The 26,545-nt window shown below is 39.5% G+C and overlaps 1 protein-coding gene across 3 annotated transcripts in view; it reads right to left on the reverse strand.

Annotated features, from left to right (window-relative positions):
• Nucleotides 1–26,545, reverse strand: part of mtbp (MDM2 binding protein) — a 79,249-nt gene that overhangs the window by 44,562 nt on the left and 8,142 nt on the right. For all 3 annotated transcript variants that reach the window (XM_084386109.1, XM_084386108.1, XM_084386110.1), the window contains 10 exons: nucleotides 25,545–25,639; nucleotides 23,538–23,604; nucleotides 23,234–23,351; nucleotides 22,862–23,032; nucleotides 13,525–13,638; nucleotides 12,802–12,954; nucleotides 11,755–11,842; nucleotides 11,380–11,538; nucleotides 10,147–10,242; nucleotides 9,788–10,039 (listed from right to left, as the gene is read on the reverse strand). In XM_084386109.1, the coding sequence (XP_084242235.1) occupies nucleotides 9,788–10,039; nucleotides 10,147–10,242; nucleotides 11,380–11,538; nucleotides 11,755–11,842; nucleotides 12,802–12,954; nucleotides 13,525–13,638; nucleotides 22,862–23,032; nucleotides 23,234–23,351; nucleotides 23,538–23,604; nucleotides 25,545–25,639 (1,313 nt within the window). The remainder of the gene's footprint in view (nucleotides 1–9,787; nucleotides 10,040–10,146; nucleotides 10,243–11,379; nucleotides 11,539–11,754; nucleotides 11,843–12,801; nucleotides 12,955–13,524; nucleotides 13,639–22,861; nucleotides 23,033–23,233; nucleotides 23,352–23,537; nucleotides 23,605–25,544; nucleotides 25,640–26,545) is intronic.

A 26,545-nucleotide genomic window follows, 5' to 3' on the forward strand; every position in this document is an offset into this window, starting at 1 on the left:
TTATGAACTCTTAAACTCATAAATTAATAAACTCTGAACTCTAAACTCATTTAAACTTATAAACTCTAAACTCAAAAACTCGTACACTTATAAACTCTAAACTCATAAACTCTGAGTGTGTGTGTGTGTCTGAGTGAGTGTCTGAGCGAGGTAGTCTGAGTGAGTGTGTGTGTGTGTGTGTGTGTGTGTGTGTGTGTGTGTGTGTTTGTGTGTATCTATCTAACTTATTTATATATCTATCATAAACTTCAAACTACTTTAAACTACTTTAAACTTCAAACCACTTTAAACTTCTTAAGTTTAATGCTTCCAGCTCCCAAGCAACTCCATAGCAACCAAACTTGAGTACCCTAGCAACCGTTTTGCAAGACCTATATCTCTGTATCAGAACATCGTATAGAGATGAGTTTTGGCTCTTTTGACTCATGCTAGCAAACAGCACTTCCAACATGCTACACATGCTAGCAGTGAATAGCTACATGCTAATAGCAATTAGTTAAGTGTTAAATCATGCCAAGATCATGCTAAGAACTCTATAAAAACTCCATAGTAACCATCTGTGACAACTACCAGCCACCTAGTAACACCATATCAACCGCCCTGAATACCATAGCAACCACCCAGAACACCCTAGCAACCGCCTAGCAACCACCCAGAACACCCTAGCAACCACCCAAAATACCCTAGCAACCACTCAAAATATCCTAGCAACCACCCAAAACACCCTAGCAACCGCCTAGCAACCACCCAAAAGACCCTAGCAACCACCTAGCAACCACCCAAAAGACCCTAGCAACCACCCAAAACACCCTAGCAACCGCCTAGCAACCACCCAAAAGACCCTAGCAACCACCCAAAATATCCTAGTTTCACCCAGAACACCCTAGCAACCGCCTAGCAACCACCCAGAACACCCTAACAACCACCCAAAATACATTAGCAACACCCTAGCAACCACACAGAATACCTTAGCAACCGCCTAGCAACACCATAGCAACCACCCAGAACACCCTAGCAACCACCTAACAACACCATAGCAACCACCAAGAACACCCTAGCAACTGCCTAGCAACCACCCAGAATACCTTAGCAACTGCCTAGCAACACCATAGCAACCACCCAGGACACCCTAGAAACCACCTAGCAACACAATAGCAACCACCCAGAACACCCTAGCAACCGCCTAGCAACCACCCAGAATACCCTAGCAACACCATAGCAACCGCCTAGCAACCACCCAGAATACCCTAGCAACACCATAGCAACCGCCTAGCAACCAACCAGAATACCCTAGCAACTGCCTAGCAACAACATAGCAACGACCCAGAACACCCTAGCAACAGCCTAGCAACTTTTTTAACTTTAAACTACTTGAAACTTTAAACTGCTTTAAACTTCAAACTAATTTAAATTTTAAACTACTTTGAACTTCAAACTACTTTAAACGTTGAAGTACTTTAAACTTCAAACTACTTACAACTACTTTAAACTTAAAACTACTTTAAACTTTAAACTACTTTAAACTTTAAACTACTTTAACCTTTAAACTAAATTAAACTTCAAACTACTTTAAACTTCAAACTAAATTAAACTTCAAACTACTTTAAACTTTAAACTAAATTAAACTTCAAACTTCTTTAAACTTTAAACTAAATTAAACTTCAAACTACTTTAATCTTCAAACTACTTTAAACTTTAAACTTTCCAGTCCAAACTTTCTCAAGCCAACTTAAAGTTTGTCTCGACGAACTTTTTAATCTAGTTATTATTATTATTCTTCTTACCAAAAAATTCCACTCAATCTCCTCCTAGAGCTTTAACTCTACATACTCCAAACTCGGCTCAGACACTCAAACTGTTCTGACTCGAGTTGCTTTATCTTTTCAGACTGATCGGACTTACGGTTTTCCTACAAATGATGATCAAAACTCGGAAAAACTCCCATTGACTTGCATTGGGGAGTTCTAAAAAATTAAAATCCAGATTCAAACTGACCAACCGACAAAAATTCAAATCTAAATACCTTGAAGACTAAACCAAACTGCCGTTCTATATATATTAGCCAATGAAACTCATTTAAACTAATAAACTCTAATCTCATACATTTATAAACTAATTAACTTAAATTTAATAACTAATTAACTAATAAACTCATGAATTCATAGACTTATGAACTCTTATACTCATAAATTAATAAACTCTGAACTCTAAACTCATTTAAACTTATAAACTCTAAACTCAAAAACTCATACACTTATAAACTCATCAGTTTATTCACTTATAAACTCTAAACTCATAAACTCTGAGTGTGTGTGTGTGTGTGTCTGAGTGAGTGTGTGAGCGAGGTAGTCTGTGTGAGTGTGTGTGTGTGTGTGTGTGTGTGTATCTATCTAACTTATTTATCTATCTATCTCTCTGTCATAAACTTCAAACTACTTTAAACTTTAAACCAATTTAAACTTCTTAAGTTTAAAGCTCCCAGCTCCCAAGCAACTCCATAGCAACCAAACTTGAGTACCCTAGCAACCATTTTGCAAGACCTATATCTCTGTATCAGAACATCGTATAGAGATGAGGTTTGGCTCTTTTGACTCATGCTAGCAAACAGCACTTCCAACATGCTACATATGCTAGCAGTGAATAGCTACATGCTAATAGCGATTAGTTAAGTGTTAAATCATGCCAAGATCATGCTAAGAACTCTATAAAAACTCCATAGTAACCATCTGTGACAACTACCAACCACCTAGTAACACCATATCAACCGCCCTGAATACCATAGCAACCCCCCAGAACACCCTAGCAACCGCCTAGCAACCACCCAAAAGACCCTAGCAACCACCCAGAACACCGTAGCAACCACCCAAAAGACCCTAGCAACCACCCAGAAACCCTAGCAACCGCCTAGCAACCACCCAAAACACCCTAGCAACCACCCAAAACACCCTAGCAACCGCCTAGCAACCACCCAAAACACCCTAGCAACCGCCTAGCAACCACCCAAAAGACCCTAGCAACCACCCAAAATATCCTAGCAACCACCCAAAATATCCTAGCAACTGCCTAGCAACCACCCAAAAGACCCTAGCAACCACCAGAAATATCCTAGCAACCGCCTAGCAACCACCCAGAATATCCTAGCAACCACCCAAAACCGCCTAGCAACAACCCAGAACACCCTAGCAACCGCCTAGCAACCACCCAAAAGACCCTAGCAACCGCCTAGCAACCACCCAGAACACCCTAGCAACCACCCAAAAGACCCTAGCAACCACCCAAAATACCCTAGCAACCGCCTAGCAACCACCCAAAAGACCCTAGCAACCATCCAAAAGACCCTAGCAACCGCCTAGCAACCACCCAAAACACCCTAGCAACCACCCAAAACACCCTAGCAACCGCCTAGCAACCACCCAAAAGACCCTAGCAACCACCCAAAACAGCCTAGCAACCACCCAGAACACCCTAGCTACCACCTAGCAACCACCCAGAATACCTTAGCAACGCCTAGCAACACCATAGCAACCACCCATAACACCCTTGCAACTGCCTAGCAACCACCCAGAACACCCTAGCAACCACCCAAAATATCCTAGCAACCACCCAAAACACCCTAGCAACCGCCTAGCAACCACCCAAAAGACCCTAGCAACCGCCTAGCAACCACCCAAAAGACCCTAGCAACCACCAAAAATATCCTAGCAACCACCCAGAACACCCTAGCAACCACCCAGAACACCCTAGCAACCACCCAAAATACCCTAGCAACCGCCTAGCAACCACCCAAAATACCTTAGCAACCGCCTAGCAACACCATAGCGACCATCCATAACATCCTAACAACCGCCTAGCAAAAAACTTTCCGGTCCAAACTTTCTCAAGCCAACTTAAAGTTTGTCTCGACGAACTTTCGCATCTAGTTATTATTATTATTCTTCTGTGAAAAACTGTTGACTCAAACTCGTCCTAGAGCTTTAACTCTACATACTCCAAACTCGGCTCAGACACTCAAACTGATCTGAAGTTAGTTGCTTTATCTTTTCAGACTGATCGGACTTACGGTTTTCCTACAAATGACGATCAAAACTCGGAAAAACTCCCATTGACTTACATTGGGGAGTTCTAAAAAATTCAAATCCAGATTCAAACTCACCAACCGACAAAAATTCAAATCTAAACACCTTGAAGACTAAACCAAACTGCCGTTCTATATATATTAGCCAATGAAACTCATTTAAACTAATAAACTCTAATCTCATACACTTATAAACTAATTAACTTAAATTTAATAACTAATTAACTAATAAACTCATGAATTCATAGACTTATGAACTCTTAAACTCATAAATTAATAAACTCTGAACTCTAAACTCATTTAAACTTATAAACTCTAAACTCAAAAACTCGTACACTTATAAACTCTAAACTCATAAACTCTGAGTGTGTGTGTGTGTCTGAGTGAGTGTGTGAGCGAGGTAGTCTGAGTGAGTGTGTGTGTGTGTGTGTGTGTGTTTGTGTGTGTGTATCTATCTAACTTATTTATATATCTATCATAAACTTCAAACTACTTTAAACTACTTTAAACTTCAAACCACTTTAAACTTCTTAAGTTTAATGCTTCCAGCTCCCAAGCAACTCCATAGCAACCAAACTTGAGTACCCTAGCAACCGTTTTGCAAGACCTATATCTCTGTATCAGAACATCGTATAGAGATGAGTTTTGGCTCTTTTGACTCATGCTAGCAAACAGCACTTCCAACATGCTACACATGCTAGCAGTGAATAGCTACATGCTAATAGCAATTAGTTAAGTGTTGAATCATGCCAAGATCATGCTAAGAACTCTATAAAAACTCCATAGTAACCATCTGTGACAACTACCAACCACCTAGTAACACCATATCAACCGCCCTCAATACCATAGCAACCCCCCAGAACACCCTAGCAACCGCCTAGCAACCACCCAGAACACCCTAGCAACCACCCAAAATACCCTAGCAACCGCCTAGCAACCACCCAAAAGACCCTAACAACCGCCTAGCAACCACCCAAAAGACCCTAGCAACCACCCAGAACACCCTAGCAACCGCTTAGCAACCACCCAGAACACCCTAGCAACCACCCAAAAGACCCTAGCAACCACCCAAAACACCCTAGCAACCACCCAGAACACCCTAGCAACCACCCAAAAGACCCTAGCAACCACCCAAAATATCCTAGAAACCACCCAAAACACCCTAGCAACCGCCTAGCAACCACCCAAAAGACCCTAGCAACCACCCAAAACACCCTAGCAACCGCCTAGCAACCACCCAAAAGACCCTAGCAACCACCCAAAACACCCTAGCAACTGCCTAGCAACGACTCAAAAGACCCTAGCAACCACCCAAAAGACCCTAGCAACCACCCAAAAGACCCTAGCAACCACCCAAAACATCCTAGCAACCACCCAAAACACCCTAGCAACTGCCTAGCAACCACTCAAAAGACCCTAGCAACCACCCAGAAAACCCTAGCAACCGCCTAGCAACCACCCAGAATACCCTAGCAACCACCTAGAACACCCTAGCAACCACCCAAAATACCCTAGCAACCACCCAAAAGACCTTAGCAACCACCCAGGACACCCTAGCAACCACCTAGCAACCACCCAGAACACCCTAGCAACCGCCCAAAATACCCTAAAAAATACATTAGGAACCACCCAGAACACCCTAGCAACCTTTGCGGCCCAAACTTTCTCAAGCCAACTTAAAGTTTGTCTCGACGAACTTTCGCATCTAGTTTTCATTGCCATTTAAGTGAAATAACTGAACATAAACATACAAGCTTGATCAAAATGATCGTTCTAGAAGAAAATTTCAGATGACACAGGCTTTTGCATCTGAAGTCTTCATATATACCCCACATGTACACAATTATCACAATATCTATAGAAAAAAAATCATAAATTTGCCCATCATTAGATGTCCTGCATCAGAAATAAGGGTGTTTCAAGGACAGGCTGTTTTACTAATATTCTGTTTGTCGATCTTTACATAAGTCAAGTCATCGTTACACACCAGTGTGCCATTCATTAAGGCAGACAAAATAATGTTTCTCTAGTTACTCTAATTTTCTGAAGACGTCTGTGTGGCTCATTCTAGTTCTCCCTGCTCTCATCATTGCCTTCCTCTGCCCCACCACTTTACATGCATTTGACTGGATCATACGTCAACTCAAAGCGAAATTGAATATAGATTGGCGCTTGATGGCTTTGTCAAAGTGGGAAATGAGCAATGAATGAAAATTACTGAGCAGCACTGTAATGAATGTCAACGTTTCATCCTTTCCAGCATATTTAGTTTAAATCATATATAAATAAATAAATAAATAAATATGTATAATAAATAAATAAATATAATGAATTAATTAATTAAAATAATATATATATATATATATACACTTTAGTAATCACACGACTTAGTAATGTCAGCGCGTTTTACTAATTTGTTCCCTCGGTTTACTAAACGGTGGCCACGTTGTAATAATTCCCTTTTTTTTAGTTAAATCAAAACGAGGGAATGAATTAGTTCATCATGGCCACGATTTACTAAAACGAGGGAGCAAATTCTTAATCCATGGGAACAAATACTTAATTCTTTATTCCTGGCCACGATACATATTTTCGTATATATTTTTTTGTCCACTACATGCGCATTTTTTTTTAAATATGAAGGAAAAACAAAACACTAAAGTTATCTGACAAAAAATTATTTGCAAAAAGAAGGCAAACTACAGCTACAGGTTTTATATTACAATGCAAAAAAAGCATTGAAAAAATATAGCTGCAAGCAGTAATTAGTTGGGTTCAAGTGTTTTAAGACCTTTATGCCCTCTATGCTGTGACCCGAAATGTAGGGCTCCATGATGGAGAATATGCTAAAACACACACATAAATGAAAAGGTTAAACAAAAATACTTAACACACACTATATCATGCACATGCACACACATTTTGTTGTAGATATAGGTATTTTAATGATAGGTAGCAAAATGCTTACTGCAAGTCTCCTCTGTATTACATCATTTTCAGGTTTCACATTAATCATAATGTGGCACAATTGTCAAAACTGATACCAAAGGAAAAATTAAGTGATAAATATTGACAAAATGTGATTATAAATGTTATAATAGTGATTTTATAATGTCTAAAAAGGAATGCAAAAGCAAAACCCGTGAAAAGAACAATATTAGTGAGTAGAATGACAAAATTAACATAGCCAGTTATGTGGCAGCAGAGGACAACTCATTGGCTCACTTTCATTTTAAAAGTGCTTACCCCCAGTAATCTCTACTACTAAAGTAAGACACATTCTCCATGTTAGCTTCATTAAGCAGGCTTACACGCACGCACACAAAAATGTTTTCAGTGTTATTGGGATATATAATTCAGAAAATCTTTTAATGTCTGTAAGCATGTCACATATTTTTTTGTAAAGTAATTATATTAACATAAAATACAAGTGCACCATACATTTAAATGATTGAATAATTTAAAAAATGGTTTTAAGCATTTATTTTTCTGTATCTGCTAAACGGTTTAATAGATAAATATTCGTTTGAAAACTTTTTGCCATGAGGGTGTCGAGATGCATGTCAAGTTTCGAGCATATGGACAAATGGCCAACGAGGAGTTTGAAAAAGTTGTTTTTTTCAAATCTCAAATATTTAACGAATGATTTGATTGACAGCAGTGGTTCTTGGGGCAAAGTCATTAAGAAAGAGGAGATTCAAAATATGATATGAATATTGTGCATTTGTTTGATACGTTGTGTGATATATAGGGTGTGAAACGTGATAGTTCCACCCGGTGGCCGCTTTCTTTCAAAATTTGCACAGACCTCTAGAGACACGAGTCAAACAGGCCCAGCGAGTTTTGTTTCGATCGACCTCTATTAACCTGGTCTAATAGGTGCTCAAACTTTATTGGCCAATGGCAGCCATGTTTTTCACGATACACAAATGTCCTCATAAATCATCATGGCAACTTGGACAAAGACACTGCATGCCAATTTTCAAGCTAATTGAACAAAAAATTGCGTAGTTATAGTTGTTTTTGTTTTTTCATATTATAGCGCCACCAAGTGGTGAATTGCCACAGATTTTTTGTGTGACCACAGAATGAGCTCGTACATGAGTCTAACGAGTTTGGTGAAAATATCTCACTGCATTCAAGAGTTATAGCCATTTTAGTGAAAGTGGCCCTGCCTACTTTGAACATTTTGGCGTCCTGTCACGAGTGTGAATGTGAAATGTGTGATGTGTGAGTGTGAAAACCAATCAAAATTCTTTTGACAACTTTTTGCCATGAGGGTCTCTAGATGATGCATGTCAAGTTTCGAGATAGTCAAGTCTGAACAGATTGAATTTATTCACAAATAAACATTCATCAGTGAACATAAACAGACGCTCAACTATAATTGCTTTGACGTGCAAGAACAAACCTTTCTTGAGGAAGCCCAAATGTGCTGCGTAACAAAAATGAACCTCGTTGGTTCTCCGAACACGCTTGAGCTTCCGTTTACCATATCTGATGTGTGCGTTGATGAATGTCTATATGTGAATATATGTGAATTCAATCTGTTCATCATTTCCTCTTCTGAAATTTTGGACTAAACCGCTCAATTCATATGGATTAGTTTTACATTCTCTTTATGAACTTTTTGAAGCATCAAATTGGTAGTTGCTCAGACTGTCAATGGAGGGACAGAAATATCTAAAATGTCATTAAAATATCGTAATTTGTGCTTCAAAGATGAATGAAAGTCTTACAGGTTTGGAATAGGGATGGCGAAAACTAAAACATTTCTTGACGGACCACCGAGCCTCATTAGCCGGTTGAAACCGGTTAACCGATTCGTTTAAAATATGCTACACTATTTGAAATAACAGCCATTTCGAGCCGCGCTTGCAATTTCGCAACTCTGTCGCATCTCTCTGCCGCTCTGCCTCCCGCTCACACACACACTGCCGCCCTTCCACTCACGTCACTTTTTTAAAATCCCCTACAGCGCGAAACATGAGTCCCGCAAACGCGGCACCGAGGAGCTTGTATGTAATCGGAGGACAAATTCGAAATGGTTTGGGTACAAGGTGATCGCGTTGAAAATAAAGGCGTTTGTCTAGCGTTAGAAGCTCATTTGAAACATTGCCGCGGCTCATTTAAGAAAATGACAGCTCTGAAGAGACGCCGCTGTCCCACACACTACTTTTCTTTGCACGCTTCATCCTGTCGTCTGCCCTGGCTCTAACCGAGTGTTTTAGCCTGTAGTAGCCTTTACTTTTCGCAAACCTTGTGAGCGCGCGAACCCAAACGCTGTGACCTCACGCCAAATGTTTTTATTGGTTTATTAAGTACAAACAGGCGAGTTATGAAAAATTGAGTGTGAGGGATTTGTTCACTTCACACAAAAATATCTTGGAATGAGATGGCTAACTGTAGTAGCGTTTAGTCCACTGTCTATAATAGCCTAATTTAGAGATCACTTTTTTTTCTTTTTTTTAACCGACTACCGACAACTTTGATCGGTTAACGTTGATACGGTCAACCATCGGTCAAACGGTCATCGGTTAACATCCCTAGTTTGGAATGACATGAGGGTGAGTAAATGATGACAGAATTTTCTAAATTTAAAAAGAAAATGTTACCTGATGCAAAAAATATATATAAAAGGAAGACCACTTTATACATAACAAAAAGACATGAGATGACCCTTCACCATTATTATGCATACAGTGTTCTAACCTCTTGTGTTGCTGGAGGTCTGATTCGCGGGAGCGGCGTTTGAGGCGGGACGGCTCGCTGTGCAGAGTTTCACCGTCAGGTACACTGCCCGGTTCAGACAGCACAGCTGGGGAGGGTGCAGGGCTGAGGGTGAACGGAACAGGGCAGGGCTCCTTACAGCATGTACTCTGGGTCTCATATCTTATTAGACGAGACTGCAGCTTCACAAAGCCACGGTCTCGCTCAAGACCCTTACACTCATCCAGACAAAACCTGAAACACAACCAGAGAATACTTGAGAAGATGGAGGAGGAAATAAGGAGTATATATTTTATATTGGATCGTTTTTTATGTAGACGCACACACAAATGCACGCTTACTCTATTCCGTGGTAGTGGGATCTGGCGGCCTTTGAGAACGGGAGCTTGGTAACCTTTCTAGGTGTGAGGTCAGGAGACAACTGAAATGTATGTTCGCTGCACAAACAACAAAAACACAAACCATATTCAGAGACATTCAGTTCAGGAATTAGAGTGATAGAGGGCCAGTTATGTGGGAAACCTTCAATATCTATTAAAAAGGTTAAAAAAACAATAAGACTTCATTATCTTTGGTATTGTGCTCTAGTAAATAACCTCAGTTCCAAACGCATATGACATTTAAAAAAAAAAAAGCAATTTAAAACATGCATAAAATTATTTATTTACTATTTAACTTGTATTTAACTACATTTTAAAGCATGAATTAAACAGTTTTAAATATGTCTATTGATTTGTCCATTTAAATTTTGATTTATTTATTTTGTATTTTTATGTTTGTCACTGCTTGTTTCCCATACAGGTAGGTCTGCCAAGCTCCCAAATCAGAAAATAAACACCAAAAAAACATCATAAAAGTGGTCCATATGACTCATGCAGTCTTCTAGAATCATGACAGGTTTGTTTATCAGCAAATAAATAAATAAATAAATAAATAATGGTATATATAGATGAGGTATCTATCTATCTATCTATCTATCTATCTGTCTGTCTGTCTATCTGTAGCATTTACTGAAAATCTTCCCTTCTGTAGATCTTTAATATGGACCCATTTGAGGGCTGGATTTACTGTCAGGATTTACTGTCAACATTTGGCAGATTAAAAACAATGCAATTGGCACCAATCTGCCATTTTTGTTGCATATGGGTCTGTTCCTCACACAATGCTATATGTAATACTGTATAGTGCACAAGTCCAATGGATCAATTTTTCAAAACTTTTACACTGCTTTTTTTGTTGTTGTGATTTTGGAACTTGAACCACATTCATTTTTAATATATGGAAAGGGGTGGACAGAATATTCTTTAAATATTCACGTACTGTGTTCCATAGAAGAGAGTCGTGGGTTTGAAACCGTAAGAGTGAGTTAATAAAATACTTTCATTTTTGGGTGAACTTTCCATTTAAGAGCAGTGCAAGCTGAAAATAAAGAAACTTGAATGATGTTTTAAAACTTTCTACCATGCGCACATATGCTCCATTCTTGTTTTGAGGTACTTAAATTGCAGTTTTAATAAGCTAGGGGGGAAAAGTCATTAAGAGATATCATGTCAGAAACTGTGTGTATGACCAACCCTCTAAGCACTGGCAGCGGCTGTAGCTCTCCGCTAGGCAGTCCATCAGGGGTGAAGTGTTTGAGCAATTCTCTGGCATCCAGCAGAGTAGAACTTCCCCTCTGGCTATCTTTAGGCCCCATCAGACTCTCAGAGGAACCACTACTGAACAGTCTGCACCTGTGGACGACACTGAAATGTATTCATCCAACTAAACACAAATGTACTTTTCCAACCACTGAACAAATGCACAAGCTATTTCCTCATCTGATACATTGTTTTGAGATTCAATAAGCCCTCAACAGAGACAATAAGCCAGGGCTCCAGAAATGGTAATGTGGTGAACAAACATATTCTGAGTTTTCATTTAATGTGATATGGTACAAGACTGTTTACCTGGACCTCTGTCGGACTCTCAGTATGTTCTCGTAGTTTTGTAGGACGCTCCTCTCAGGCCATTCTGTGTGAGAAGATTGTTTCACGTCTTTGGAAGAACATGTAATGGATAGAAAGAGCAACAGGTGGAGTAAATAAAAGTTAATATCGTTAACTTTTATTATTTTATAAAGTAAATAATAACAATCTTAATAAGAACACGGTGTTAAAGTATGCAAATAATATAAGGGCCTCCAATATCTTTTGACATTAAAGGCACAAAGGTGTCTCGAATTAAACTCTCTGATATTTTGCTGCATATTTACCTGTCGTTGATATTTGGTTTACATGTGCACTGTGCAGTCACATTAACAAAAATCACAGGCAAAAAAAAGGTCCATTGTCTATTGTCAATTGTGTAGAGTAGGGTTCCTCAAATCTGGCCATGGAGGGCAGCTGCCCTGCAGAGTTTAGCTCAAACCCTGATCAAACTCGCCTACCTGTAACTCTGTAGACCTTGACTAGCTTGTTCAGGTACCTTTAATCAGGGTTGGAGCACAGCTCACACAGAGTTCTCAAACCAAGCAGCGCAGGCAAATATTTCGCCCTTGCAAATATTTCCAATTGCATGGATTCATATTGAAATTACTGGATTTCACTTGCGACAATTTTGCTGAACAAATGTGATGCGACACACCTTTAGTCAGTCACACTTCTTTTGTTTACCCAATAAAAAAAGCATTTTTTTCCAGTTCAGCCTGTGGCATGTTAAAAATAATGCAGTCAATGATAATTTTAGGATGTTTAGCTTTTGCACGTTTTGTTAACTTTTGAACAGTGAACAAATGTTTAATGCAATATCAAATCTGGGTAATGAACTAAAACCTGTCAACAAGCACTGGTCTATATTGGAGTATTTTTTTATATTAAATATGATTAATTTATAATATTATACATCATATCAATCACTGTTCACAATATAACAAATATTTTCCACCATGGTCCATAAAAAGGATTATAAATGATGCATCCCTAAAGTAAACTGGTGTGTATGAAAGTACCCCTCACCACTTTTATTAGAAGATGAAGTTTGGTTGTGTTTAGAGGCTCTGGGCAGTGTGGCGTCGTGCATCTGAAGGTACTGCTCTCTGGCCAGACTCAGCAAAGCCTTCAATTCATTTACAGGAATGGTGGCAGGCTTCTGGACCTCCTCTCGTCGCCCTAGCCACAGATGAGGTCCATCATTAAATGTCTCACAGTAATCATACTAACATTTTGTTGTAATGACTTACAAATCAATTACTACAATAACATTCCCACTGGAGCAACTTAAGTGCCTTATTAAAGAGTACAATTGTTTATGATCACACATTGTGGCATCTCAAGGGTAGTTTTAACAAATTCACTAACAAATTGTCCCATATATTTACTCTGTATGAAGGGTCTACATAGAAAAGGAGTTAGTTATTTGATACAGCCTTTGAAACTGGCTTGAATTTTTTGGCTACAAGCCTAATAACAAACCTCTGACATACCAAAATTATTCTATCAATCACAGCCTATCATGCGTCATAAACCTCTGTTAACACAGCAGGTGTCGAGATTCTGACAAAGGCTCTATTGTTTACCGCTCAAAAGAGTTCCTAATTTTCAAAAGGCGCACAGGTGAGACTGAGAATGTGTGACCAGAGGAATATGATTAGCGATGTGCTGCTCTGGGGTGACTGAGGAACAGCGTGTGAATACTTGGAGGCCCTGGTGAAAGGTTTCCGTTGCCTGGGAAACACTTACGGCAGCATTCCTTGAGGACCAGGGTCTGCACCTTGGCCAGCTTTCTCTCCCTCTGCAAGAGCTGCTCTCCCCGGAGATACGGCAGGGACCGCAGCCAGTCAGCAGTGCTGCTCCCTGTGGAGAAAGAAGAGGGAATGAAGATTGAGTCGAGAGAGGTGTTAATCATGTCTACAGCAAAGAACCAGGAGAGAAGCTTGTCCAAAATGTCCAATTACTGAAATGGTGCTATTCTTTCTTAGAGGATTTGTTTTGGTTATGTTAATACTCTTACATGTGAACCATTTCAAAGAGCCATTATCTATTTTCACTGTACTTTCACTATTGACACTTCTGCATGAGCTCAAATTGAAGCAAGCCATGCTAATCTTTAAAACCAAAAACAGTTTCATAACCATGCAAGTTCCCAGTAACAAGCATTTGCATGTCCACAATGGATACAAAACTGCTGTAAGGCCTGACACAATCACAGCTAATCAAAAGATATTTGATGTTTAAATGTACATTCACTGTGGGTAATGCTACTGAGCATGACAAAGGAGAAACAGAAAGCCAACTATCTACAAATTGTCCCTCATCACAATCAAAGCTGGTTAGGAAAAATATATTTTTATTACTCTGTCATGCCAGATTAGGACACAGATGTGGAGAACTGCAGACTGATTTATTTCAAATGGTACTTGTTCTTTAGAACAATTCAGACTACATTTTATTAACCCCAATGAATTCACAATCTTCACCTTTTGCATTCCCAGGTCAGTTTTGACCAAGTGGAACTTAAAGGAGCCGTATGTAAGATTGTGGCCAAAACTGGTACTGCAATCACTTTCAAATTACTGTAGAGCGGTGTATCCCCTCCCCATCCCCCCTGACTCGAGGTTGCCAGATAGGCTGCAGGATCCAGCAGGAACGTAGGCTGCTACATAGCTGTGGTAACTAGAGCAGAGCTGGCAACCCCGATGCCGAAACACTACTGACTTCGTGATTGGTAGATAGGTGGAGGGTGGGGCATCAGGCCAAAACACAACATGACAACATCAACACCAGTTGAGGGCTGCAACTTCACTTTTTAAATGACAATATCCTGGCCGGACTATGTCTAGTGACATATCAGGGCCATTTTATGATTAATTGAAATGCATTTCTTACATACAGCTCCTTTAAGCTTGAAAGCTTAAACATTCATAACTTAATTTTCAATTAAAACAACTTTGTATTTTTTTTATAATGTCTTAGCAACATGTGAATGTGCAACTATTTAGAGCTTTTTTAAAGTTACTGTGTTATTACCATGTTAAATATTATATTAACCACCATTTAAATAAAAAAAAGAGATGCATATTTGAATAAATAATAATAAGAATATATTTTATTTGTTGGCTGTGGAGGAACGAAGTGTTCGAGGAGGATTATAGGGAAGAAGCAGGTCTGAGAGGTATGAGGGGGCAGGGTCATGGAGGGCTTTGTAAATAATTTTGTAGTTGATCCGGTGAGGAACAGGAAGCCAGTGGAGCTGAGTAAGAAGTGGTGTGATGTGGTCAGTTGATCTGGTGCAGGTAATAATCCGAGCTGCCAAGTTCTGAATGGATTGGAGGCGATGGAGAAGTTTATTTGAGGAGCCAACGAGGAGGGCGTTGCAGTAGTCAATGCGGGATGTGATCAGGGCATGAACAAGGATCTGTGTATTGTGTTGTGAGAGGGAGGGGCGGAGTCTAGAGATGTTGCGGAGGTGAAAGTAAGAAGTCCGAGTGATATTGCTGATGTGAGGGCCAAAGGAAAGTGTACTGTCTAGAATGACACCGAGACTTTTGACTTGGGAGGAGGTGGGAATCGGAGAGCCATCAACTGATATAGTAAACGGGTGACTTTTGGAGAGTGTGGCCTTTGAACCAATGAGGAGAACCTCACTTTTATTTCCATTGAGTTTGAGAAGATTGATTGACATCCAGTTGCTGATAGCTTGCAGACAGGAGGTGAGAGTGAATGGGAGTTTTGTGGAGAGATATAGTTGTGTATTGTTGGCGTAACAATGAAAATTGATCCCAAAGGAATGGAGAATGTTGCCGAGAGGTAAAATATAGATGATAAAAAGCAGTGGTCCCAGCACTGAGCCCTGAAGAACACCATGGGTGACTGTTGTAGATTTTGATGTGACATTTTTTCCCTGAATGAACTGTTTTCTATTATGTAGATAGATATGACCTGAACCAGATTAGTGCATTGTTAGCGATTCCGATGGCAGCCAGACGTTCCAAAAGAATTGTATGAGAGATGGTGTCAAAGGCTGCAGTGAAGTCGAGAAGAACCAAAATGGACAAAAGGTCACTGTCAGCTGCAAGTAGATCATTTGTGATTTTTACCAGGGCTGTTTCAGTGCTGTGATTGTGGCGGAAACCAGACTGAAAAGGTTCGTAGAGGTTATTGTTGTGCAGGTGGGCTTGAAGTTGGGTCGCTATAATCCGTTCCAAACGTTTGGTAATGAATGGGAGGTTGGAGATGGGGCGATAGTTATTTGGGTCATTAGGATCCAAACCAGGTTTCTTCAGAATCACCCGGGGTGACAGAAGCAATTTTGAGAGATGTAGGAACAGTGGAAGTAAGTAGAGAGGAGTTAATTATAGACGTTATGATCGGTAAGATAGCGTGCAGACAGGTTTTAACCAGGGTGGTAGAGATGGGATCAAGTAGACAGAAAAAATTCTTGGACTTAGTGATGAGTATAGTGATTTATTTGTCTGATGGAACCTGGAAAGTTGATAGAATGGAGAATGGTGGAACCAGTGTGGTAGTCAAGGGTGGACAGCTGTATGCAGAGGCAGATTTCAACTGGTGGTGAATATTGGTAATTTTCGTACTAAAAAAATCCAAAATTATGTGTTACACTGAGCTATGGAGGTGAGGTGATTTCCAGTGTCTACAGGTTTAAGTAAATTGTTGATAGTGAAAAATAAAGTCCCATTGTTATTTTCATTGGTAGAATGTCAGAATAAAAGGATTTAGCAGCAGTCAATGTACTTTTATATGAAAAAAGATAATCATTATACATTTGTTGGTGAATGGTTAAACCAGTTTTCTTTGATAGTCTCAAGTTGTCGACCCATCATTTTCATATGTCGGAGTTCAGGGGTGTACCATGGAGAAGACCTAGTAAATGTGACTGTATGAGTTTAAGGGAGCTAAGGAATTAAGTGAATGGGATAAACAGTCATTGTAATGATCCACCAGGTTAGCAGTACAAAGTGAAGAGGGTGTAGAACAAACAGAGGTATTAACTAATCTATTAAGATCATCTGGGTTAATGTTTTTAATATTGCGGAATGATATGGAGCGCTTCAAGTTTAAATTTGGGAGTGGCAGAATAATATCAAAGAAAACCATTTTATGGTCTGAGACGGGAAGCTCTGTGGAATTACAATTGCATGGTGTCACTCCTAGGCAACAGACTAAATCTAAAACATGACCTTTATAATGAGTTGGGAAATTAAAGTACTGAGTAAGGCCAACACTATCTAAAACAGAAATAAAATCTTTAGTACAAGAGTCAGTTTGTTTATCACAATGGATATTAATGTCACCCATTAAAAAATGACATTGGACACAATGCACATAAATCGGATAAAATGGCAGTAAGTTCACTAATAAAAACTGCAGAGGGTCTTGGAGGATGGTAAATAGACACAATAAGCGTTGGAGGATGACCGTTAAATTGAACAGTCAGGATTTCAAACGAGGACGGCTTTGTGACTGAGACTGGCGAGACTTTAAGTTTCTCGCGATAGATTAGAGCGAGACCACCACCTTTTCCAGAGAGGCGTGGTTTGCAGGTATAAACAAACCCCGGAGGCAATGCATGGTTGAGGTGGAAATAATCCTCGGGTTGTTGCCAAGTCTCAGTAAGACACAGAAAGTCAAGTTTTGAATCCACGATGATGTCCGCGATTAAAAGGGCTTTATTAGAGAGCCACATTAAAGAGTGCAAATTTGAACCCTTAGATCAGGGATAGGCAACTTCGGTCCTGGAGGGCCACTGTCCTGCAGAGTTTAGCTTCAGCCCTGATAAAAACTCACCTGCCTGTATCTATCTAATAATCCTGAAAACATTGATTGCCTTGTTCATGTGTGTTTAATTAGGGTTGGAGCTAAACTCTGCAGTCTGCAGGACAGTGGCCCTCCAGGACCGGAGTTGCCTATCCATGCTTTAGATGGAACAGTGGGGTCAGCTAGCAGAGGAGCTAGAACACTATGGCCAACCTTTCTCTCTATGCTGTGGGGTTTGCGGGGACCAGCAGACCAAAAGGAGCTGATGGAATTAGAGTTATCATACAAGAAGTTCCTGCGGGATCCACGGTGGATGTATTTTGGTTGGCGGAGAATGTCACGATGGCTGAAGAGGCAGGAAGAAGCCGGGGAACGTAATCGAAGCCGATGAAGTTCCGCTGCCGAGTAAGACAGCCGTGGAATGGCTGTTGCGATGGTGACAAGCAGGATAATCCAGAGTAGCATTTTAAACGTCCTTATTGCCGCCTCTGTGATGCTGCGCAGGATCGTCAGAAGGCTCCGACAGCAGGCAGTAGACCAGCGGCGTTTACAGTTGACGTGGAAGCAGTCAGCAGCAGAGTAAGCCGAGAATATTCCCAAACACAGACAGCAAATACCACAGCGGAAGAGGTATACCAAGTTTAAGAATTAACTTAGCATATAGTCTAGCAATAATTCAAACAAACGTCCGGTGAGTAGCGGCAGCAAGACACGCCAGCGTTCACTCCCGGAAGTGAGAATCACTATAAATACTTAGCCTACATGAAATATAAAAAATACTAGCATAAACTCTTCAGTTGATTTAATGGCTTTGACTTTGTGTAATGGCTATGCATTAGTGGATTACACATATAGTTCTGAATTAGTGGATTCATCACTTTTTTTTCCAGAATTAAAAGCATAGTTTAAACAGAAGTGTAAAAAATGGCTCAAACAAGATTTGAACACACTTTAAGGGCCCGTCCACACGGAGACGCGTTTCGCTGTATACGTATACATTTTTTATCGTATTGGCGTTTCATCCACACGGATCCGGCGTTTTGGGAGACTGAAACCGCTATTTTTTTAAACCGGGTCCCAAAGTGGATAAATCTGAAAACGACACCCTTGCGGTTTCGTGTGTACAGCCAATCCGTATATTTTGTGAAACGATGATGTCATCACATCACGTGTCGTCTGTGTCACGAGTAACAGCAACAACAATAATGGCGGACTTATATGATTGTATTCGTGCTGCAGAAGCTACTAAGCCTACTAGCTTTATTACAGCAAAATCTATTGCTTCTCTGCAACTGTGGTGAGCAAAAAGCGATAATCTTTGTCTTCTTCTTCTTGGTTCGTATACAGCGCGCAAGGTTATGCGCATGCTCAAAGTCTTCTTCTCCGTGTATAGTGTATCTCTGTGGCAGAATTACAGCGCCCCATACTGGTCTGGCATATATACTACACCGTTTTCAGTCGGTTTCAGTGGTTTCGTGTGTACGCAGATATTTCTTGAGACGACGGCGTGTTTACGGAATTTTTTTTTAGAACGAGGAAAAAAAAATATCGGATCGGGAACGCACCGGCTTCGTGTGGACGTGGCCTAAGTATAGACCTGAAAAGAACATTTCCAATGGGTCTATAATTTCCCAATTATAGACCCATTTCAAATCTTCCATTTATGTCTAAAATATTAGAAAAAGTGGTGTCCGCTCAATTGTGTTCTTTCTTGCAAGAAAATGAGATCGGGGTCAGCCAGAAATGCATGACTCACTTCTACCGAGCCGCCATAGAAGGCGTGCTAACATTCTCTATCCTGTCCTGGTATGGTAATGCAACCAGTCAAGGCAAGCAACAGCTTGAGAAAGTAGTGAGCAGAGCATCTAAGATCATAGGCTGTAGTATGCCCTCTATAGCTTCACATTTCAACACTAGAATCATTAAGAAGGCAAGAAACATCACCATTGACTCCTCCCACCCAGCAAATTATTTATTTAATATTTTGCCATCAGGCAAGAGGTATAGAAGCATTACCAGTAGAACATCACGCTTTAGAGACAGTACCTATCCCCAGGCCATACGTCACCTAAATATGGTCTGAGGTTAGGATACCGAATGCTTTTATATCAGTTTACTCCCAGAATGTTTTATATGAGGTTCTGTTTTCAAGCACCCTTCATTTGGTCATTCTGCTAACTCATCTCATGCTAACTCATCTCATGTGCAATATGAGGCTTTTATGTCTGTGTATTTGTTGTTGTTGTGAAGTATGTGTGGAACATGTTGTAATGTCAGTGTATTATGTCAACTAAGCTGTATGTGAGCATACCAAGACAAATTCCTATCAACTTAGTTGAAATGGCTAATAAATTAAATTTGATTTGATTTGATTTGATTTGATATCTATGAGAAGTTTCAGTCTGGTTTCAGGCCGCACCATAGCACTGAAACTGCGCTCGTTAAAATCACAAATGATTTACTTTTAGCTTCTGACCAAGGCTGTATCTCAATACTAGTTTTACTTGATCTTAGTGCTGCGTTCGATACTAAAGATCACACAATACTCTTAGATCGACTACAAAATTATACTGGTGTTCAAGGACAAGCATTAAGCTGGTTTAGATCATACTTATCTGACCGCTACCATTTTGTCTATTTAAATGGAGAAAAATCGATCATAACTCCAGTAAACTATGGAGTGCCGCAGGGATCTGTGTTAGGCCCTCTATTATTCTCAGTATATATGATGCCACTTGGAAATATTATAAGGAAACATGGAATTAGTTTCCATTGTTATGCTGATGACACTCAAATATATATTTCATCACGGCCAGATGAAAACGCTAAATTATCCAAATTGACAGAGTGTGTTAAAGATATAAAAGATTGGATGACGCGTAATTTTCTTTTATTAAATCCAGACAAAACAGAGGTACTACTTATCGGTTCAAAAAACCGCCCACAAAACCTCTCGCAATACAACTTTAATATAGTAGGATGTCCTGTTACTTTATCCTCTACAGTAAAAGACCTGGGTGTTATACTCGATTGCAACCTGTCTTTCAAAAATCATATTTCATATGTTACAAAAACCGCCTTTTTCCACCTTAGAAACATTGCTAAGCTACGTAATATGCTATCAGTTTCTGATGCAGAAAAGTTAGTTCATGCATTCATGACCTCGAGACTAGATTACTGTAATGCTTTATTAGCCGGTTGTCCTGCATCCTCAATTAACAAGCTACAGTTAGTCCAAAATGCCGCCGCTAGAGTTCTTACTAGATCAAGAAAATATGATCATATAACACCGATTTTATCATCACTGCATTGGTTACCTATAAAGTTCCGTATTAATTACAAGGTATTGCTACTGACTTATAAAGCCCTAAACGGCTTAGCTCCAGTCTATTTAACGGATCTTCTATCGCCCTATAATCCATCGCGCTCTTTAAGATCACTAAATTCAAGGCTTTTGGTCATACCTAGGATATCCAGAACCACCAAAGGAGGGAGAGCATTTTCACATTTAGCTCCAAAACTCTGGAATAGCCTTCCTGATACTGTTCGTTGCTCAGACTCGCTCTCCCAGTTTAAAACTAGATTAAAGTCGCATCTCTTCAGCCAGGCATTCATATAATATTTTTAATCTTACAGTTCAAATTACAATCCGGCCTCTAGTTAATAAACGCCAGAGGAGAACTGGCCCCCGACTGAGCCTGGGTTCTCCCAAGGTTTTTTTTTTCTCCATTGGGTCACCTGATGGAGTTTTAGGACACTATTAGGTCACTTGATGGAGTTTTTCGGTTCCTTGCCACTGTTGCCTTTGGCTTGCTCAGTTGGGGATATTCTGGGGATATCTAATTTGATTTTATCAATAAATTCCACTAGAAACAAACCTTGTTGTATTATTTTAATTTAATACTGTGAAGCTGCTTTGATACAATCTGTATTGTGAAAAGCGCTATACAAATATACTTGACTTGACTTGACTTGATTTCCGACTTAAAAAGCATGCAAATTGTGTATTAGCTCATTTTTTAAACATACAATTTGTAAAGTGGTAAATTGTTGGTTAAATTGTAACACTTTTATTGGCACTCTAAGATGCTTAATACTTTGTTAAATTTAGATGCTTAATACCTTGTTAAATTTATGGAACTAAGACCTAAAAATTACCCCCAAAAAAGCAGTGATGATATTTTAATCTGACTGGCTTGTGGCAAGCTGCTTATAGAAACCACCCAAAGAGCATACACACCTGAGGGGTTTCCTGGAGTGCTCATCACAATGCACTTTCTCAGAAAAGCTCCTGTATGAGCTGAACGTCCCTTTTTTGTCTCATTCTTTTTATTCAAGACAACCTCTTGCCCAAAGTCTGTGGTCTTTAGTTATCAAGCAAGGTTGAATTATGGATCTGGCACAAGTTTCTGAGCTCCACAGGAGGTTCTGAGCAAACCCACGCATTCTCTGATCTCAAGAGCAGTAATTTACCCCAACAAAGGTCTCCAGCGGTGGGCTTAAATACAGCCATTCTCGCTGTACAAAGAGCTATTAAGAGTAGTAGTAAACCACAAACCACCTGATTACATGAGTTACAAATAGATGTTAATCAATGAGAAGACACGGACAGTGCAAGAATGATACTTTACATGAAATAAAAAATGTGTTTGAGTGTTCAAATTTCATTATACTGCAAAAAGGGAAAGTGGGAAAAAGCTAGGGGAAAAAATATATTTTAGTAGGAGACAGGCATTCCAAAAATGTCCTACATCCGTATCATATTCCAGAGTTTGTTTAATTGGAAATTTGTTCAGGACTAAATGTCCTCGTTTGCTCTATCGAATAAAATATTGACTTGATAAGGTCTAAAGCCTTGTATACCAAACTGTATTTTGACAGAAACATGGTGGTTTATTTGTGTTTATATGGAAAACAAGACTATAAGTCTGTGGCTGTGCTCTTTTCAATCCAGTGTTTTCAAAAATCATACTAATGAGAAAAAGTAATGTGTTCTACATTTATGAACATTGCAGTTCTGGTCTTAGTGGAGCATAATGTCTCCTCTGTGTCATCTTTCTTAGTGTCGTCCAGGTGGCCTCAGCTGCTGCTGTGATAGATGAGACTGTTGTATGGGGTTTAATTTGACTCTAATAAATGCGGTTCTTGAATGCCAAGGGGTCCAACTTACTTTAGAAAAACCATATTAGTTTTCTCAATCAAGAGTACACATTGATTTATAACTATGCTCAAAGGTGTACTATTGCATTTGTGCATATTCATACTGACATCGGCTGTGCATTTAAAAGATTGGTGATCATACCTGAGGAAGGCGGAACTTTTTCCCTGATGAGGGCATTGAGTGTTGCCAGGGCAGCGGCTCCATTGATCTGATTGGCCGTGTGTATCATTCGAGCTGTGCAGCCTCCTGACTCCGCCCCCTGCACCAAGAAGAGGTAGTGGCCTCTCTCACCTTTTACCTCCACATTAGGCACTGGAAGGATGAAGAGTTAATAGCACACTAGCAAATACACAGGAATAAAAGTAGGCAACTGCAGCATATAAATGTCAGCATATAATTTAACAACGTGTGATGTGAGAGCTGGGCGGCACATTCACATGCATGGTACAATTATACATATTAAGAGCCTTCAGAACAAAGTGTAAGGCTGTTTTTATTAAACACTGCTCATACCAGGTAAGTCCTTGGGACGTTTGGACATGAAGTCTCTCCATTTACAGGAGCTGAGCTGGGAGGCTGCTGGGAAAGTCTCAGTGCTTATCACGCAGGACAGAGAAAACAAAGCTCCCACCTGCAACAGGAAACACTTCTTATCATTATCACCCCAGTGTTCCAGCTATGGGAAATATGTTGTTGGTTGCAAGTTATCAATATCCGACCATCAGTCTCAAAGGACTTTGGTTACATCTCAGTCAGGGAGAGTATAGATCTGGCCTGAAGACATTAATTGGTGATAATCGTGTTGGAGACGGCCTACCTCTCCTCGCAATGTGCATAGCTGGTCCAAGAGTAGCTTAGCTTTGACAGATTTGGAAGCCAATCCACTGTGGAAGCATGTCAAGGTGTGAAACAATACAGAGAAAAATGACAGCACAGTTTACAGTAAACAGTCATGAGGAACATGCCATCTCAACTGCGTGACATTGAGAGAAGCTTGGTGCAGTTAGTAAATGGCTAATTTCTTATTATCAATGTTGAAAACAGCTGTGCTGCATAATATTTTTGTGGAAACCATGGTGCATTTTATTTCAGGGTTCTTTCATTGAAAGTTGAAAAGAAAAGCAATTATCTGAAATAGAAATCTTTCGTAACAATATAAACATCTTTACTGTCCCTTTTGATCAATTGCATCCTTTCTGAATAAATTATATATACTGTAAGTATACTAAGCCCTTATATTTGAAAGATTAACAATTAATAAAGATTTTATTTAAAGGGGTCATATAATGGTACATGCACTTTTACAAGTTGATTGTACTGAAATGTGTGTTGGCAGTGCCTGTACACAACCATCATAAAATGATAAAAATCCATCCAGTGTTTTTTTTTTAAATCTTCTTATATGTTTTCCCCCATCTCAAATCAAGCCGTTCGATTTTGTGACGTCACAAAATCGACGCCCCTCCCACAATTGTTGATTGACAGCAGCGTTTCAACACAGACCCGCCCTCGCTCATGAGCGAGCTGTCAATCATAGTCCGCGCGGACTGGCGCGGTCATTGTTGATACGCTGGAGCACTGTCTATGAGCAGAATGGCATCTAAGCGATTGTGGTGTTCTGTTCTTGGGTGTAATAAGGAACACAGCAGTCATTTTAATGTTCCTAAATACGAACCGCTGAAGACGCAGTGGCTGAGTTTGTTTTCGAAGGGAATATTCCCCACAATCTACGTCAATGCTTTCATGTTTGCGCGAATCATTTCACACACCAGACTGCTTTACAAACGAGGTCAATATAAAGCTGGTTTTGCTAAGAAGCTGCTCCTGAAAAAAGGATCGGTACCAACTATTCGTCTTCCTGCTGCACCTCCAGAAGAACTGAAGTGAGTGTAACGTTTTATTAACCTTTATATTAATATTTATATTAATCTTTGGAAATCGCTTGCTTCATGATGAATGTGGCTGTTTACACTCAGGGTACATTACCGCATGTTTTCTATGTATGACGTTCTCAATACAATTCATAATCACACATTTAGAATGAACAACGCATTATGGTTATTGTGTTATTGTGTTAACAAACGGTGTACGCACAGAACAGAGGGGCGGGGTGAGCAAAGCTCATTATCATTTAAAGACACATGCACTCAAACGGCGTGCTGAAAACAGAGCTGTTTTTGACCAGGTAAAATGAGTGTTTTCTTACAATACTAATGAGAATTTTTAATTAAAGTATATTACAAACTTTTAATTTAGACCCTAAAGAATCATATTAGCTTGTACAAAAATGGCATTATATGACCCCTTTAAAGATGAATAAAGATTGCATAATGTGAAACAGATTATTACACATCGTTCATTTTTAAGGCTTTCCGAACATCAACCAAATTCTTTTAAATAAAGCATTCATTGGAATAAATCATGCAGTACCATATACAGGAACCACCTCTAATAAATAAATATCATTGGTTATTTAAACAGAGAGGCAAATGAATGACGTATTTTTCAGATGCATTTTTGAGATAAATGATAGTTAGTTCATTTACGCATAGAGAAGACTTTAGGTATTCCCTGGCATCCGTACAGTAATTTGAATTAACCTTTGCAGAGGCAAATCATTACACATCTGAAAGAAAGAAATATTCAAATCATATATATATATATTTTTTTTTTGTCTTTTGTGCAGTTAGAGTTATGTGTATTGGTAAGAGATACTTTTTAGGAGTGTCAGCCATCTTTGCATCCTCCAACTGACTGCAAGGCTTATGGATAAAATGCACTAAAATTTACACTTTTGGAGCCTTTGGTCTTTTGGGAAAGATACAGTTCAAACTCGGTGCTGGAATGGAGGAGAATCGGGTGATCTGTAACTCTGACCAGCTGAATCAGTTCCAACAAAGGCTGGTAACACTGAAATACCTAAAAAACACAAAAAACAGAAATGCAACTTAGAGTTGTAAAATATTTATGTTCAGAGAGAAATTAACATTTTGTGTCTTTGGAAGCTGCAGCAGAGTCACAGTTTAAAAAAAAAAGAAATGAATAAATAAAAAAACATTATACACCGGCATGTGCTAGGGATTGTAGATTGTCAGATCAGTAATGCATTATTCAAAACAAAGGAAAAGCAGAAAGAAAGGAAAAAATATTAGATGACCAAGCAGTTTCAACCAAGCAAAGGGTTGTGTGACCAACAGATTAAAGTGTTACTGGCTGTGACAGCAGCTGGCAAATGAGAAGAAACAAAACCGGCTCTTTACGGTTTATTTGCCATTAGGGGAGTAACAGTTAAAGCTGTTTTGGGGCCGCTGGGTGCTTGTGCCCCTGAGTGTTGAAACAAGATCAGCTTTGTGCTCATGCAGGACTAAACCAGGGCTTTTGGGCTGGAAAATGAGAGGCTGAGAGGGAGTTGGCAACATTTCTAACTCTTTATCAGCTCTTTCAGAGAAGCCAAGCAAAGAAAGAGAAAGTCAATCTGAAGAGATCTGCTCCATTATTCAGTAGATCTGGGCCCACAGAAAAGACAAGGGCGACGCAACATGGTGAAATTAGATCAAAGCTACATTTTAAGTAGTCTTAAAAATACTATTCCAAACCCCTTAAGAATTATGAGATTGAAAAGAAAGGAAGGTGATAACATCATGTTAACAATTATAAGCAAGTTAAAAAGGTCTACCATGGTGGATATATTTGAAATGGCCAGGACTGCTTTACGTTATTTACAATGTAGGAGCGAGGAAGAAACATTATGCGTATGAAAATACAAACCAAAAAGTTTCGTTTTTATGACATCCAAGCAACATCACAACTCTTTGTATTAAAGGG

This window comes from Rutilus rutilus, assembly GCF_951802725.1.
Source record: "Rutilus rutilus genome assembly, chromosome: 17".
Lineage (NCBI taxonomy): Eukaryota > Metazoa > Chordata > Actinopteri > Cypriniformes > Leuciscidae > Rutilus > Rutilus rutilus.